The sequence below is a fragment of the Apteryx mantelli genome, chromosome 22, assembly GCF_036417845.1.
Source record: "Apteryx mantelli isolate bAptMan1 chromosome 22, bAptMan1.hap1, whole genome shotgun sequence".
In the NCBI taxonomy this organism is placed as follows: domain Eukaryota; kingdom Metazoa; phylum Chordata; class Aves; order Apterygiformes; family Apterygidae; genus Apteryx; species Apteryx mantelli.
Window position 1 is genome coordinate 13232840 of NC_089999.1, and position 18938 is coordinate 13251777.

The 18938-nt window shown below is 37.5% G+C and overlaps 1 protein-coding gene across 4 annotated transcripts in view; it reads right to left on the minus strand.

Annotated features, from left to right (window-relative positions):
• Positions 1–18938, minus strand: part of SYNRG (synergin gamma) — a 46746-nt gene that overhangs the window by 6638 nt on the left and 21170 nt on the right. For 3 of the 4 annotated variants that reach the window (XM_067309733.1, XM_067309731.1, XM_067309732.1), the window contains 8 exons: positions 17576–17694; positions 17337–17399; positions 14072–15022; positions 4494–5096; positions 3977–4140; positions 3200–3253; positions 2377–2473; positions 1947–2095 (listed from right to left, as the gene is read on the minus strand). In XM_067309733.1, coding sequence (XP_067165834.1) covers positions 1947–2095; positions 2377–2473; positions 3200–3253; positions 3977–4140; positions 4494–5096; positions 14072–15022; positions 17337–17399; positions 17576–17694 — 2200 coding nt within the window. Of the gene's footprint in view, positions 1–1946; positions 2096–2376; positions 2474–3199; positions 3254–3976; positions 4141–4493; positions 5097–14071; positions 15023–17336; positions 17400–17575; positions 17695–18938 lie in introns of those variants that run through there. The other variant, XM_067309734.1, reaches the window with a different exon arrangement.

Here is an 18938-nt window from a genome sequence, read left to right on the forward strand (position 1 = left end):
TGTACTTTAAGCCATAATCTAGGTATGCTAATCATGCTCCCCCAGCTGAATGACTGAACAGTAACTGGAATCCTGAAAAAAGCTTACAGTAGATCAATCAAATTAATAAAGTTGCTCTAATATTTGTTTACCAAATGCATGAGTGAGGCAAACAAAAGAGACATATTGTAATTTGCAATGAAAACCACAAGGCTATGCATAAAATTACCTTATTAAAAAAAATCCTTTAAAAGACAAAATTAACCTTTCCAGGCACATGCCTGTGAGCTAGGATGCTTCTATGTACTTAATTGGCACTTCTGCACCATTTAGGATCTGTGACTGCAATTTGAGATGAAGGTATGATTCCATACATCTCAGTGCTCCACGTGGAGAAATACAACAGAAAAGGAATTGGGAGTCCCTGCCTCTTAAATGACTTAAGAGGTACCATGCACGTACAAGAAGTCAGTGTTTGCAGCTCCTGGTGTGCTCAAAATTTAGCTGGACTGCTACAAGCCGGGAGCCACTGCAGCTCAGATGACATGTGAGCAAGCTTAGACGTTAAGGTAATCCCTGTAATCTTCCAAGGAAAAGCACTTTAAGAACTAAATTTTAATCCACTTGCTTAAATCAGGACAGAATATCCTGACAGCTTTTTAGATTATTATCAACACTGCCAGATTTCCAATAGATGAATCCTAGTCTATCAACTTCACCTGCCAAGTAGTAAAATATTGGAAGTGTAAGCTTCACATCCTGACACGATCTGTGTAACACACTGTCACCAAAAATACCTGCTTGCCACCACTATTTGTACTGGAGAGGTTTAAAAAGACGTAGAAGATGCATAAAAAGGGACTGATAGTTTATAATACCTATTGTGTAAGGAATGACCTAGGTCAAGATGGCTATTTCGAGCAGAAACCAAGCGTTCAGGGTCTCATTTATAAACAACTGTTTACTGAGGAGCAAAGATTTTTAGTTGGCCATAATTGCATTGCAAGAAGGGAGCCACAAATTAAGATGCTCAGTGAAAAGATCACAGTAACGACCCATTTATTGATGCTTGATGTGATGTATTGGTATTAACTTAAGAAATAAAGACTCCTTACGTATACACTGAGTCAAAAGGATGCATTATGCTAGACCATTTGAAGCACCTACAGACAGGTGATTCCCTGAGTTTTACGGTGGTTAAAGGAGGTCATTTTGCACATAGTATTTTCTGCAACATACACACAAAGTGCATGATATTTAATGGCAAGCTGATTTCTTGCTTTCTATCTTTGTACATTCTGCACCTGGCCCCCAACATGCCCCAGTTCCTCCCAGTTCCAGCCAGCTCCCAGCTTCCCATCTGGGGCTCCTTCTCTTAATCACTCCTCAGAGAGCCCCTCGCTGTCTCTCCCCTAACGCTTGCTCAGTTACATAGGAAGCTCTCAAGAGCTCCTACCAGACTCCTTTTGTCTCGGATCCATTGAGCTCTTTCTGACAGTTCTGTCCAGAGATGGAAAAACTATTTTGTCCATAGCAGGAACCAAAACAAACTTAGGCATTTCAAAATCCAGAGAGAAAGGAAAATACCTTAGTTATTCCTGCGCTGCTACATTGTGTGCTCCTGTATTGTGAGCATTAGAACTAATTGCAGGAATATTATAAAAATAACTTATTTCCACACTATTCTAGCTTCATACAATGGCTTACTTAAGTTTTATTAAATTTCCTTCATTGGAGAGGTCCACAGAAACATAGGATATCGCCTAATCATTAAGACACTAAGACAACATCATGCTTACACATAAATAACAGTTACAGAAAGCTTTAAACCTGATCCTACAGACAAGTGTATCTCTATTTTGCAAAAGGAAATAAAAAAACTGGAAAGTTAGTACACTGTGTGAAGTCACTTTACATGCAATTATGAGGTTTCTTCTAGAAAAGCCGTAGCTTATTTTTGGTCTTACCGTTAAAGCAGCAAGTGACATGAAGCTTATTAGGTTGTTCCACACTTTATCAATATCCTTCAGAAGCTGTTGGAGTTTCTCACTACACACAGCAGTTGCTTTGATACCCAGTTCAACTCTCTTTGTTACTCTATAGACTTCAACAACCCCTGTTGATATTAAACACAGTGGAGAACTGCAGATAAGTTAAGCTGCAAGCACACGTTCCTGAAACTGTAACTCAGAAATAGCAGGTAACAGGCAGGGCACGTGTAAGGTGGTGACGGATGGTTATTTCAAAAGAAACTGTTACATTCATTTAGCAGAAGAGTTGCTCATTATTTCAGTGCAGGCATAGATTAAGCTAAAAAATAATATGTTGGGAAGAGTGATCATATATTAGTATTTTTCAGAGGAGATCTTTTAACAGACATGATAAATTAACACATACCTAATAAATATTCCATGCCTTGAGCAGACTGGATAACTTCAGTGCAAACAGATGAACTACTTATTCCATTTAAGGTATCATTTGCTTTCTTTATTACCTGGTAGAAATGAATTTCATAAAATGGTAGTGTTATCTACCTTAAAGTACTTATTACAAACAAGGCTGTCACCAACACAAACTGTTTTAATTTGCCTTTTGTATTAAAAAAAAAAAAAAAAAAAGCCACACTACACCACTTGATTTTATACATTCATGCTGTAAATCTAAGTTGATCAGGTAAAAGTATGAACCTTCAAAATTTCAATGCATTCCCTCAAATATTTTCATTACTAAAATAATACTTTTAGTGTATGCATGCTTTGGTATCTATTTTAATAAAAGCATTTACAATTTTTGCTCACACTCAAATGTAAAAATGAAATCTTAAGGAAAACTACTCTGGCTGTGAAACATCTCACACATTAACAAAAAAATAAGTGGTCTCTCCCCCTGCTGTACTGAACAGCCTTGTTTCTCAAAAAGCGCTGAACAGCCAGGTGCCGATATCAGTGTCCGTAACAGCATGCCTCACTAGGTCACTCGCAACACAGGAACACTAAATTAACTAGTCACTTGAAAATTTAGGTAAAAGCCAAACTAATAACAAGTGACAGGGAGATTAGCTGAGGAGGTGTCACTTCTGCTATGTGACAGCTTTGGGTTTAAAAATTGTAATCTGCTTAGACTGATTCACACCCTTTCTATGCTTATATGGTCTGAAACATTGAATAAAGCTGTACATACAGGAAGGAGGAAGTGATTTCAGAACAGGTGACGCACTTACTTGCAGGGCACTTTCCAAGCATCTTTGCCATTCATACGCGTACCTCTCACTTTCCTGTTTGAAAGAAGAAGACAGTCTGAATCCTGTTCCTGCACACTTTATCCTATCACAACAGATGTACAGAAGACGGGTATATAAAGCGACTATTTACAGGTTAAGTACAAAAGTATTTTTAATACCTATTTCTAATTGTTTTCATTCCTTAAATATTCTCTCTGAACTTTAAAATTTGGTTTCTGGGAGTTAAAACTAGTTTCAAAAGAAAAAATAAATATGAGTAGGTAAAAAATTTGAATTGCACATTCCTACTCCAGACACGTTTGTTGCAGTTCTACTGTTACCGAAATGGGGATTAGCAGAATTTAATCTGAGTTGTTTTACTATCTATTCTCAACACGAGTGAGAGAAATAACTATTACATGGCCAAAAAAGTTAAGCCCTTTCCCAAAGCCAATGGTCTCAGAGCCAAAACTGGGATTAGATTTTAGTTGTAACGAATTTCCAGTCACAAGCTTAGACAACAAGTTCAAGTTATTCTGACAGTTTCAGACAAAAGGATTTTTTCCATATATCACAAGGCTTTAAAGACAAGAAGGAAGAAGCCTCCTTAATGAGTAGTTTCCAATCAAAACACCTAATCTTACCCAGGTTCTGTTTTAAAATCATGCCCTAAATTAAAAATAGCTAAAGCCCCCAACAGCTGGGATTCAGAACACCTTTAATACCACACTGATGGACGTCATTATTGATTTACTTGCATTCCAGGTAATTCCTTACCTCGACTTCCCCAGTTAAGTCTTTGTATTTGTCTCTGATGACAGGCAGAGCAGGCTTCTCACTTAGAGTATTTGAACGATCTCTGAATGGTTGTTCCAAAACTGGTAAAGGTGAAGAGCGGCTTATTTCTCTGTCACCTAGGCTTAAGCTCCTTTTATGAGACCCTAAAAATGTTAGGATATAAACTAATTATTCTTCTACACATAAAGACAGCAACTATTTAAAATGAATAGAGTGGCAGCAAGCAATGTACTCCCACTCTAGAACAAAGCCTTCTGTTTACTCAGTGAATGAAGCAAATTTTCCCAGTTTTTCAGTTCTTACAATTTTTTGGTACAATAAGTTTTTATATCTAGAAAGAGGCCTGTTCCAAATGCTATAAAAACAGTGAGAAGATTCAGCTTGATTCCAGCAGTCTTTGGAACAATCCCCACTGGCCAATCTATAATTCAATTAGACAAATAAGCATTTGATAGACATTTGCATTATGAGCTTCTTCCACCCCAAACATGCCTACCTTGAACAGACAGGTCAAAGGTAGCCAGTTCACTCTTGATCATTTCTTCACTAGATTTCACCTTGCCTTGGGAAGTTGCTACCAAGAAGTCAAATTTGCTGATTTTTGGCTTTTCACTTTGGAATTCTCCAAAATCATCTGTGGACTCTTTTCGGATTTCGGAAGAGACACCACTAGCAAGGAAGTCTGCCTCTGGATTTGTGTCACTTGCTGCTGCTGCATCCTGCGCTTCTGATGAAGGTCTCGCAAAATCACCGAAGTCTCCAATGTCATCATCGCTTGGACCGCTGGATATCGGGCCAGAGTCTTTAAAGTTTGCAAAGGCTGCAAAGGGAACGTCCTGTAAGGCATCCTCACTAGAAAAGGTTGTCACTTTGGAAACTGTTGTCATGGTAATGTTTTCTGAACTGCCAAACAAAGTCTCCTTCTTCTGAAGGACTGAAGTGGCTGCAGAGGATCCGCTTCCTGAAGGCTGGACAAAGGAAGAGAGCTTCTTGCCCTGATGAATGTCGTCTTTGTCGGACCAGTCATAGCTTGCCAGGCTGCTGACTGCAGACCCACTGTTATAGCTTCCAAATGGGGCACATTTTAAGTCATCTATATCTGAGAAAAACAAACCCCTGCAATTAGAAGCTGAAGTTCAACAAACGTAGCTCTCTCTACACTGCATAAAAATAATAGCAACTTGCTAAGAGTCTTAAAGAACTGCAGAAGCAAATGCAGTGAATTGTTTCAGTGAGGCTTAAACTAGAGTTTGCAAAAAAATAATCTGAAAAATAGCTAAGCATATAATAAAAAAAAAAACTTCTGTTTAATAAATGTAAGCCTTGTCCTTTGAATATTGTCTTATATTTTAAGCTGAAAGTCACCATCCCATTATGAAGAGTGAAGAAACATACTAAAAAAAATATATATGTTTCTAGACAGTACACACCACACAGATCACCAGTTTCAGTTTTCTGATACTGGTTGCAGAATCTACAAGCAAAATGTAAACATTAGCAACTCAAACATCTTATCAAATTACTTCATCTTATCAAAACCAACCACAGAGCAAACTAGGCTAACGTTCCCATCCTCTCAGATAAAGGATCAATTAACTTCAGTTTTATATCCATGCTTTGATACAAATATATAAAGTATAAAAATGTGCAGCAAGAATTAAAAAAAAAAACAAACAGAAATGATGTTTAAGGTTATCAGTTACAGCAATGCTGCACGACTGACTCTTCAAGCTTACAAGTTTCAGGAATGACATGAATATTGCAAAGATCTTGTTTTAGCTTTTACATATACAGATAAGTATAGAGAAAATCCAATTATTTTGCAGAAAGCTCCAAACATTTATACTCACCCAGCAATTATATAGGCCAATAGGTTCTTCTCACTGCCATAAGCAGGTATGAGAAACACTCTGTTTGCTTACATTAAACCCAGCAAAGGAGACTACACAGCGATACAGGTTCTGCTAGGCTTTGTCTGCTCTCAGGCAACTTATCTTTCACATTTAGACTGAGACTGATCCACAGGGAAGGCATAAAGAGTCAGGGGCTGGATAGTTTTCATTAAAGCATTAAAAAAAAAAACAAAAAAACAACCCTACAATATTACATTTGGCATTTGTTTTCCAGCATTAACAATTGTCAGTTTGGATTAGACACTCAGCTGCTGCTCAGTGCCCACGGTCAAATGGTCTCAAGGCAAAGCAAACACAAACCAGAAAATACATTCTCTTAGTATCGTTTTAGCTGAGACTATTCCGATAAACATTATGGTTTTAACCGGCTGGCGCACAGTAACAGCAACTTGGGTTTAACACAGACAGGGTGGAAACAAGTTGACATTCCAGCTGCCCTTCTTATTCAATCTGGCTACACTAGCCCGAGGATTAAGCCATGTTAACAAAACATTTCTGCCTTCATTTATTCATCTTACTGGAAAGGGAGAGCACTCCATGCTTCAGGCTGCTTTCCAGGCCTGACCCACATACATGATTAATTAAGAAGTCTGACAACATACAAAATAAAGATAGAAGAGTTTAATGGTTACTGCAACAAAGCGAAAAGCCCCTTTGCAATAGGTCAGTGAGGCATAACGTGGCACATATCTGATATTCCTAAGGGATAGTCTTCAGGCAGCTGCTGCTTTTGCGCGTATTACAGCATTTCAGTAATAAACATTAGCACCTTGCATATATGCAGCAAGATTTCAAAGTGCCGTTCACATATTAAATCTGTGGAGCAGGCAGTTTACAGAAGGGTAAAACAGACGAGAGATGAAATCACCTGCTTAGGGCAAAACCGATTGGAAACAAGGCCCCAAGGTGAAACGGAGCTGACTTGCAAGGGATCAGTAATTTATCACAAGAAATGCCATTTTGGTCTCTCAAATCTGAATTTTCACTTGAAGAAGTTAAATGAAAGCTTCCCTAGCATTAAAAAGATTGTCAGAAAAAAAACTGTTAGCCAACTGTAATTATTACTGGGAGCTTGAAAATACCACAGCACAGTAAGCAACCTCTTCATTTCAATAGAGTTGACTCCAAAACCCAAAGATTTTTGTGTTACTGTTGTTTCAGCATTCATCAAGACACGAAAAGAAAGAGTGCCGATCCCGCTAGGAAGATCCGCACAATCTGTGGCGAACGATTTCTTTGATAATCAGTAAGAGCTCGAGTTACACGCACAGCCTAGAGGAACAGGTCTACGCTTTCCTCCCGCTCTGCCCCGGCTCTCGGGCGCCCAGCAGCAGGGGCAGACGGGAATCCGACGTCCCAAAGCTTTGCCTGGAAGCGATAGGTCATTGCAGCAGGATATTTTAATTCTTCACAAACTAAGATTCAAGATCCTGCATTTGAATTCAGGCAGACATGAAACCTACCTGTATAAGTTTAAGAGCTGGGATAAAATGTTACAGTTCAATTTATATATTTTACTCATTTGAATAGTTTCACTGGCTACAAAAAATATTACTCTAATGAACAAACTTTCCTAAGAGTTTTACATTATAGGGAAAACGTGTTCAGAGACAAAGTGTTCATAGCTAAAGTAGTCCTAGAACAATTTATTGAAAAGTACGAAAATAAGAATGTATGTGCAACTCTCCATAATTCAAGGTAAACTATCTTTTATATTCTATTGAGAAAAAAAAAGCAACATTTGCTAAGATTTGCACCGAATCTGTCACAACTTAGATGTTTTTGCATAGAGGAAGTAGAATCATACTGCGTGATAGCTATGGTAAAAGTAAAGGCTTATCTAGGCTCTTAATACACTTGCTGCGTAATGAAAAGAAGAGAAAGAAGAGTCGATTTTTTTCCCCTGACAGGTAGCAGAGCAGCTTGCCACCAGACTAAGAAGCAAAGAAGCAGTTTACGTGTGAAAAGCCCAAGAGAACTCTTTGTGACGTGGGTATCTTTATTCTTGGCATGAAGATTGTTTTATTAAGCACAGTTAAGAACTGCTCCTGCAATAGCCTTTTTCTTTGAGACCACAAATACGATTAATGAATTTAAAAAGCTCCAGTTAAAATACTCCAATTATAATCTCTGGTGTAATAAAAGCTTCATTTTACTGTTATTGCAATTTAGTATTAAAAAAATGCACATGTATCAGTAATATTTTTTCAAAGCAAGAGACAATTAAGTGGAAAAAAAAGAAGTAAACTAATTCTAACTAAGCATCACACTTTGCAAAAACAGATGCTACTGAGGAACAGCTACTGCCATTTCCTCCTGCAGGAAACTTTTGGTAAGAACAGAATCTTAATGAAAGTTAAGCATCAAATTTTATCACAGAACAAGCAAAAACTAAATCCATTCAAAACTGCCAAAAGGCTTTGCTTTCAGAATATACAATCTTTCTTGCTAAGGTTAGAAGTAAAGTTATTTCTTATAGAAACCAAAGTTTCATTAGAAAATCACAAGTTTTCATAACAAAAAAATTATTTTGCAGAGTAGGAAGAGCAAAAGCCATCTGCTATTTGGGCTTCTCTTTTTTGTTTTTTTAAAAGAATTATTAGCATTCTAATATCACCTGAGTGGCATTTCAGCTTTCGCTGAGTTAAACTCTGTTAGTACTTTTTGGAAAGCATACAGCAAATTGTCCTGTCGAAGCATCTTAAAGTGATGTGTTAAGAATCCTGTAAGTCTACCACAAGAGATGTTCAATAGATTTCAACGAGATATACTGTAATAAAACAGTATTCCTTAGTAACCACAGAAGCAATTCTGTAGCGTCTTTCAGAAACGACACAAGAGATTTGGATTTATTTTTGTTATAAAAACCCAAAGGCTATCGCTCCCCGTAGAGTTAAAGCCACATGTAATTAGTGCTATCAGCTTTCCATTGGCTAGACCACAAAACGTACATCAGAGAAAATACAATGGATACAGATCCTCAAAGCACTTAAAGACAAGGGATGGGGGGGAAGGAGATGAGTGTGTGTGTTCATAAATTCAAACTCAGATCCATTCAAATATGTAAGCACATTTTCATGTTAGATTGGTACATTAAAAATATTTTCTAATGAACCAGGAATGGAAAAAGTGATCTTCACAGTGTCATGCCTGAGCGCAGTAAGCTTCTGGAGGTTTTAGGAGCACAGATCAGCTTGTATCTCTTTCAAAGCAAAAGGTTTGAAATATTTACCATTCTCTTCCCATCTATTTTGGGCTACCGGAACTGTATTCCCTGCTAAGCATGCAACCTGCCTGATAATCGCTTGGGAATAGCCACAGCTCTAGAAGTCGGCCATACAGCTGTTGATGAGAGGTAGCGTGATACTGGCCAAGGAACATAAAGAAGAAAACTGAGAGGATGAAATGCAGATAAAAACACTGTTTCCCAGTGTTATCTAATCTACAGAAAAACTTGACATACTTCATTTGAGCCAACTACAACAACTTGTTTCAACCACCATGGATTAAGTTATGTCTGGAAGCAATTTACAAACTGGAGTTTTCTGTGTCAAGGGTTTAATCACTCAAGGAGAACCTTTGACAGCATTAGTGATATTCTAAGGAAAAAGAGACATGACAGTTCAGAAGGTATAACATACTTTTAGTTATTCTAACTGACATAGGATACTTTCGCTTTTATATTTCAGTTTATATTCAGCTCAGATGAATAAACACAATTACTGCATCATTTGCTGGTTGTTAAGGCAACTCAGGTGGTAGCTAGTTCTGTTCCTAGTGGAACAGCATCAATGGACCAAAAATCCCCCACGAACACTTGTTAAACTGGAAACACTGCTAGCAGTCTGAGCAAAAAGCCCAGAGACTGGATGGCTACAGACGGCACCTCCTCGCTCCTTCCAGTGCAGATTCTCCTGATAAAGATGGAGATGAAAACTGGGAGAATACAGACGCTTTGCTCCTGTGATCTGTATCACGCCTATGAGCAATCAGAAAAATTCAAAGCCTGCTTCTCAGCTGGTGAAGTCTGGAACGGCTTCAAGGATAAGGGAGCTACTCCAATTTACTCCTGTTCAAGAGTGGCAGTATCTAGTACTGCTAGTGTGGAATCAAGAATGCTGAATAACTCACTTAAGCTTAATTAAAATAAAGGAAAAAGGAGAGAAAAGCCTTCAAACCTTGTGGAATTGAGAAATCCTACTAATTATTTTTTATTATCATAATAAACAATGTTTCACAGCAGAATAAAGACCCTCCGAGCTTGCATTAGAAGTTGGGAGACAGCTCGGTTTAATCCTTTAGAATCCTAAACGAGCATTTTGAATAGCTGCTGTGTGCATCTGGGCCTTTTCACTCAGCTTGGAAGGCTTTCAAGAAACACATATGTATCTTCCGTTCTTAGAACCCTTAGCCGGATACATAAGTGTTTTAAAGCCCTTGTATTTGCAGAATTATTCTCAATGAGGCCAAGTGAGTGAATTTGACCGTCAAGCCTGGACAAAAATGTAATAAGATACACAGCCATGAACATTATTCTCCTTCCTCCAGGTATGATTAGCTGAACAAATACTAATAACACAGCCTTACAGAATTAAGTCTCTCAGGTTTATGTTCAAGCCTTTGGTTTAAAAAACTTTATGGCTAGACATAATGTACTGGTTCTCCAGAATGAAAGAGCTTTTTCTTTTAAAGTCTCTCAAGATTGTTGTAAAGAGGAAAAAATATTCTGGCTTCTAGTCTAGTTTTCGCTCTGGGGCAAGGAAGTAAAAAAAGTTTGCAGTGGCGTAACATTTGATCATTATCCCACATCTCAATTATTCCTAACTTTTTACCTTGTCTGCTAATTTGACAATAATCCAAAACTGTTAGTGGCCCAGAACTTGGAAGAATTCAAAGTGACATAATTATGTAACACAAATTTGCAGCTGTCATTTGTGTTTGAAAGAACTTCAATATTTAGTAAGGCAGGACTTTCTGAATAGAGAAAAAGGAAGCAGGGCCCTTTTGGGGCATTTGATAACTCACTCTAGATTAGCAAAACAAATATCAGAATATTGTTTAACGGTCTCCTGCTCATAAGGGCCTCGATAGTTATATATTTTCCCACAGGCCCTCTTCACAAAGTCATATTATAACCTCGGCTGGCAGTGGGCAAATACAGGTGAGGAGACAACAAGGCAGATGCACAGTATTGCTGTCCTCACTCCAACCAAACTACCACCATACCCTCAACACTAACTCACAGGAACCAGCCGGACCCCCCATACATCCAGTCTATTCAGTCCCTCTCTCAAAAACTGCTCCAAATAGTTTTGTTTAGCCTGATATTTAGTTTCAGAAGCGCGCAGACAGCGAGGTCAAAGCAGTCAGTTCAAAACATTTGAAGAGCTGGAGCTCATGGTTCATTGCTCTGCAAGAGAAAGGTACCCACCAGTTTAAGGGGATACTCTAACTTTAAACTTTGTATTTTTCAGAAAAAAAGAGATACATTGCTGGACTGCAAACAAATCACACACATCCCCACACTTTCAAAATATGCCAAGATAATATTTATTAACACAGCAGGACTTACAGGTCACAAAAGATAGTGATACATAGGAGCTTGCAAGGGCGTTATCAGAATAAAGCATGCAGGTCAATACTTGCAGAAGAGATATCAAAGCAGATCTGAGAAGGCACATTCACACAGGAAATGTTTAGTTGAAATAAGACATTAGAAAAGCAGCAAAAAACCTGAAATTGATTAAAATATACAGAGATCTCCAATTATGCCAAAGAAAAGGTATTTTACAGATTTGTGAGTGCAGCAAACTGGATAACCCTTTGAGAATACTCTGATGGAGGGCACACTCTCGCCGCAACGTTCAGCAGAACTCGGAACAAATTAGGCTCATATAACATGACCAGATTCTAATTAAAACACTTTAATCTTGGAGTAAAAGGTAAATTTGGTTTCGGAGAAGCAGCCTCGTTGAATTAACACCATGCAGCCAGGGCTCAAAGGGTTATACGAAGTATATGCGAGAAAAATCAGGCAACATTAGTATAATCTACCTTCCGCACAAAGAATTATAGCAAAGTTTAAAGAGACAGTATCCCCTCTGGAGAGAGAAAAATTGAAACCTTCCTTCCCTCTGAGGCGCAGTCAGTCACGTGGGAAGTGACTGGCTGTCCTCTTTCCAATTCCAGCCATAAACAACCTGCCTGCCCCTACCCAAAAGCTACATTAACACAAATCTCAACAGGCGAAGGATAAAGACGTCTATATCAATACGTCAGAAAAGTCAAATCATTTAACAACTTCCCATCCTATTGCTATAATTCATTTAAGACATTACACAGTGCTTGCAAACAACACGGTTCCCAACGACTAGCCTGCCACTTCTCAATAGTGAGGACTACAAAGGGATACTGTCCCTTTTTGACATTAGATTCACAGATCAAAGAAAATGGGAAAAAAAAATCTACTTTTTAAGTTATGTCAACTAAAAAAAAAAAAAGAAGACTTTGAACATCAGCAGTTCGTAGCTTGAAATGTATCAAACATACATAAAGGAACACATGAGCACAGAAGTATTCGTAACCAGGAGTTCAGAGCAAGCTCCGTTGTGAGATCAGAACAGAATCAAATGGAGTAAAACTCTCCATGTGGAAAAACATCCAGCTTGGCACCGTAAGAGAATACAGGCTTGTTTTGTTTAAGTTTAATAAAAATAGCTTCTAATTAATACTTCAGAGTTCAAAAGTTTAGCAACAAGCACACAATCGGCTAACCCCTTAAACAACAACAAAAAAAATCTTTCCTGCCACAAATGGCAATTGTTAATACTGATTTCTGTGGCCAAAACACATGTAGTAGAAGAGCTACATAAGTCAAGCTACCACCAAAAGAGGCTAGAAAAATATTAGGAAAAAGTGCTTCCAAAACCAAAGTAAACATTCAAGAATAACACTGTAGGTGCTACGTTTTTGACTGCTCACTCGACTTGGAATTTTACCAAGCAGTAATATGAAAATTAAATGTCTTTGCTAATAAAATTATTCCTGATATTTTGTACCCTGTTATAGAGTATCTTCCATGTCAAAGTTGCCAACTTAATTTTCTTTTCCCTACTTAAAAATATCATATAATGCAAAATTACAGTACTGTATATTTTCTCTACTCATATCTGCAAAAATGGAAGAAATATTTCATATGGAAATAACCAATTCTTGCAGTAACAACTTTTAGATTTACAGTTTGTGTGCTCCCTCTGTTCAGAAAAGCCTCTGACTGCATAATACTTGTCACTAGAACACAGTAATGGTTCCCGTATTATCGAAGGCCACAAAACATTTAACTACATCTTATCTTCCTATGTACACATGAGAAGAAAAAGCAGGACACTTGGGAAATCTGTTTTATGATATGCGATCATATCGGAGATGGTTAATTCATTCTCTCGGGAATACTTTCATAAGGGGAAGTTAAAGAAGGTTATAACCTGATAAGGATAAAGTAAAATTCCCTCAGTTTGAATTTTAGGTCTGAAAGCTAGCGATAATTATACTAGCATTTACAAGTCCTTTGCACAATTATTCCAATAAAGGTTTTAATTCTAAAAAGCGTATGCAATACTTTCACTTGCAGTCCTGCAAAATACTGGCTACACAGATTAAGCCCCACCATAACGGGAATATACTGGTGTTGTCGATTAGACAGGTTTTCATTAACAGCATGAATTAGTGTTCTGCCTACCCTTTTAGAAGCACAGAGCAGGTTAAGCCCCCAAGCCAAATGCTTTGTTGAAACCCAGAGATTAAAGCAAGACACTCTGCCACTCATCTAGCTCATATAAATGGAACAACATTGTTTCCATTAGAAAATTTTCCACTCAAATCCCTTAAGTGACAATTGCTAACAGGTATCATTAACATAATGTTGTCATATCTCAAAAATAAACTGGAACTGAGTTCAAACTGACAGATCTATTTATAGTCATCTAAGACAAAATAAAATAAAAAAAAATTGCCCTTTTAAGGGGCTGGCGGCTAGCAGGTGCACAGATTCAGAAGCCCTTCACTATTGAAAGACTAGTGCATAATACTGTAATTTAGCACACAGAAGAATACTGAAATCTCCATCACCTACATTACCAGAGCAATCTAACCAATTCCTCACCTGCTGCTGGTGGATGCTGGCCACTAACTGTTGGCAAATCCAAAGAGCTATCAGACATGACATGCTTAAGATCTCCTCCCACATCAGCCAGTTTCATGTCAAACTGAACGGACAATGCATCTTCAGAATCCTCCTTGCCAACGCTGCTGCCACCAATGGAAGGGAGATCTAGAGACTTCACTGAAGCAGAGTCTTCTTTGGTCTGCTTGAAAGCTGCCACTTTGTCTACCAAGGACTTATCTGCACTGTTGCAAGTGGAAGAAAACTTGTTAGAGTGAAAGTCGGCAAAATCGTCATCACTCTTCACTGAAGAAAGCGTGTTGTCCTTCCCTTCCTCAAAACCTACTCCAGAGCCTTCCAGAGAAAGCTGTTTGAAGATATCATATTTAGTGGGTGTAGCAGTGGTGGCAGAATTTTGCCCACTCTTCACTGTGCTGGCAGATGAGCCAGACTGAGAAGCAGGACTGGCCTCTAGTTTAAGTGCATTGTATTTGTCATCTGTTTTTTGTTCAGAAAATCCACTGCTATTGTTGAAAGCCATAAAATCTGCAAAATCATCTTGTCCACTGGCCGTCGTGCAATTAGAAAATTCTCCAAAAAGGTTGAACTCTCCAAAGTCATCAGCTAAGCTTGAGCTTTTGCTGGGTGCTGGCTGGGCAGTCGTAGATGGAAGTGGTGGCAGAGGAAAAGAGGCTGATTTTGATGTATTGAATGCAGGTGGAAATGATAGCTGCTTGTTCTCTCCAGTAGAGGAAAAGAGATCCAAGTCTGCTAGATTCAAAGAGGTCTTTGTTTGTGTTTGCTGTTTTGACTGAACAGGTAGAGAAGGGAAGGATGTAGGGAAAGTTTTGTCTTTTGTAGGTGGCTCTAATGGTGAGATACTGTCAGCGGTTTTAAAATCTGTGAAACCATCATCAGTTCCTGCAGACTTGAATTCTGCAAGGTTATCTCCTGAGGTGAAAAAGAATGAAAAAAGTAAGAAACTGCAATGACAACAAATACATCATATTCACACCATGCAAGCAAGCAAATTATTTCATGCAACGTCAGAAGTTTTTATGCAAACTATTTAGATTAAGAGCTCAGGATGCAAGTAGAACTGCAAACTCAACTTCTATGAACCACACAAGTTTCAGGGTCAGTGATTCTAATATTCATTCCAGCGAAACTTAAAAAGTCCTTCAAATAGCCTCAAAGTCATATTAAATTCCCTTTACACTGAGTTAGTATCAAAGCACACCATGAACAATATATTCAAAGGTGATCAGTACTGTCTCATTCAGCTCCTGAATACATTTTTCCCCACCTCATCCTTCTCATATTTGCCAAGCAAATAATGTAATCTTGAATTTCACTTATACCAATATAGCATTTGTTTGGTTACAGAAGCAATCCTCCCCCTTCCTCTCTTCAAAATATTTCACAAATACAATTTTTTCATAGGATGTCAGCAGGAGGTTGAGACAAAAGCAGCCCTGTTGATAAACTGAAAGGAGAATACAGGAGGGACAAACTGGATTTGACTGGTGGCTGAAGAAGATACTTGCGGGGGGGGGGGTGTACAGGGGACAACACCTAAGGCGGCTGAAAGCCCAGCAAACCTATCCATTCCTGCATAACAGGGAACCCAAAGGATGGCAAGAGGCAAAGCCCCAAACCCCAAAAGAATGCAAGCTTCTTGTTCTAATTTGTTGTCTTAGAACATTTTTAAACTCTCGTTTTAATCTATCATTTTTTCCTTCTGTCAGGTTCACCCAAATACACAATAAAGTTAAATAATCAGAACTTTAAAAGGAAACTCAATTTAATTCAGGCATCTTATAGTTTCAGCTAAAGACTGATTACAACTTTATTAGGAAGCTTGGAGCTGGACTTTCACACGAGCATGAGAGTGATTAATCATAACGTGCAGATCTCTAGTTCAGCTACATACCAAAATGTAAGATAGCACTATGAAAGGGATTATAATTTAAACCTGATTGAACATTATGTAACAGAATATCTTCATTGAATCTACAATAAATATTTTGGTGTACTAGTTTCATAAATGTTTTCCTGTTCATATACAAATTTTTATTTTAAAAAATCTTTTAAATATATGAAAAACAACATGGAAAAATGTTATTTTATTGAGTTGTTTAACCCATTCACCAGCATATATTTGCTTAGACAACTTGTAATTTTAAAGTATTGATGCATATTTTATGACAAGTGTCCAATACCATATACAAACATATTTTGTCCTATTTTAGAAGTACACCATTAACATCTGTGAAACTGATTTAATTCTTAAGCTATCACACCGTGTCATATTCTAACTTAGTTTAACCAAGATTTAAAAGAATACTCCTTATAAAGGTAGTAGAGGACCATGACTACACCTGACATTATTCCATCCTCCTTCCCCTCCAGTCAATTCACTGGACCCAACAGCAATACAAGAACTTTTGAAATTGCCATTCATTTATCAAAACTAAAAACATCACAGCAAACTAAACTTACTGATGAATTGCAAACTTTTCCATTAGAAATGTAAGCTGGTGAAAGGGTTAAGAGTGGTCAGACCTGGATAGCAGGCAAATACAATAGTTTTCTGTATTTTAAGACAGGTAAGGAAAGAGATAAAATGCTGTTATTTCATTTAACTGCAAGATCTTAATCCTGAAGAGGACTGAACATGAAAACTCCACAAAACATCCCAGGAGTTTCAAAAACTCAATGTCTGAAAAAAGAATGGTATCTTTGAAAAGTATGGAGTAGGAATGAACTCAGGCAAGCAGTTTTGTCCTAGAATTTAAAATGCAGTTTACAAATAAAGGGACAAAATGCCAGGGTGTAATATAAATTTATTACTAATTTAACCTGACTTCCACAAAGTTATATTCTGATCTGTCCACTGTAATATAAGGAAGTTAGTAGAGCTTGAGATATCTTTATTATCTGATTAAAAAGATAAGATTACTTCTTATACTGCATAAATGAGTTACACATAGATGGTTCTGGAAAAGGATTAGGGAGGCCGCTCTTTTGTAATTGCATCTCACAAGATATCCAAAAGAGAGGCCAGTCTTCTACCAAATACAAAGTTGTGGGCTGTTACAACAGTACCTTGTACTCTTGTTTCAGGATACTTCCTGCTAGCTTACTTAGAGCCACTGAAGGACAATTATTCTGGAATCCTAGCAATGGAAATTCTGCAGTTCATAGGCAACCACCAAAACCCATGAAAATATACTCAAGCAGCTCCACAAAATATATTGCTTACCTAAGTATTTGCTCTCCGATGGTTGTTCTAATTCACGGAAAGCACTATACTTGTCTCCACAATCTAGTGCATGTGAGAAAAGAAATAAATTTACATTAAGATATTATGGACCCGAATATCATATATATTAGCACAATTGCTCTGGATTTTTATATTAACATTTTATCAAAGACAAAAATATAAGAAATATGAAATATTGCAATGAATTGCACATAGTGGTTGAATAGTTTTCCTTTTACCTCCAAAAGTAGATGAGCTTTCAGAAGGCTTCTCAGCTGAAATTCCTTTAAACACAGCATACTTATCAGTTGATGAAAGTGTCTTACTACCTGGGAGTGGCATTAGTAAAGAAGGAACACTAAAACAAAAAAAGATAAAAACAAAGTTCCTTAATTTATCCATAAGAAATCTACACTTCCAGCTTTTATTAAAAAAAGGGGGGGGGGAGAAGAAAAAAAGAAAGAAAAAAAAGAAGGAAAAAGAAGAAAAAAGGAAAAAAGGAACCACTGTTCAAAAAGAAGAAAAGGATAACTTTGAATTTCTGCACAGTGCAAATCAGCAAGTTTAGGTAGCCATCTATTCAGTAAAATAAGGATTATTCCATAGTTACGCAAGCAAATCTTTTTGCACATAAACACACTCTATATAGTAAAACTGCCATAATAACCTATGTTAGCAATTGCTGGAAGATTTAAAAGACATTCTGCCACAGCTTTGCTTGCCCTCCGCACAAGCCCCCTTATCAGACCTTGGCAGCTCTACAGAACAACATCCTTTACATATGAATGATGCATTTTACCTCTCGTTTATGTCATTCAGTACTATGCACATTGAAAACGTGAATGAATTTCTATGGTGTTCTTTGGCCTGCAGCAAGAATCTTTCCAGAGCCATTTAAATCTCCTTATCAGCAGCCTACAAGCAACATACAAACCTAGGACTTGCACACACGTGCTAATGATGGTCTGTGATGCTTGCAGACAGACAGTGCAATGTCAAAAAAATATAGCTTATGGTAATATAATTAAATTTCACATCACTGCAAAACAGGCTATTAGATATGCAATCTTGGCAAATGTAATGGTTAATCATCTGTACTCTACAGATGGCTTTTTTTTAAATAAAGCTCCATAAGCAATTAGATTATAGCTCATTGTAACATTCTGTTCAAAACTGAACGCTTTTACAACTGAATAAAGAGAACTGCTGCCATGAAAAAGAAACACCAGTTTTTCAGGATCCCCTGCTTCCCATTGTTGAATTTAAAAACAATGTTTGTTAAAACTTTCACTAGCAGAATGGCTTTAATTGCAAAATGATGTCTAAAATGAAGATTGTACTTAAAATAGGGCACCTTCAGACAAATGTGGCATAATTGATATCAGCAAAATTAAATTAAATTCCTCACACAGAATGCCGTCATGCATACTGTAACTGAAAGGTCCGTGCATAATGGCATCCTCTTTGAAGTTGCTGTTGAGGAAGTGACTGGTAATTGCTATTTACCTGGAAAGCATTAGTTCTATTTGTTCTATTTGCAACTAAGGACAGTCCAATACACTGAAAATTTGTGTGTCTACAATTAAAACACATGGAAGCCGC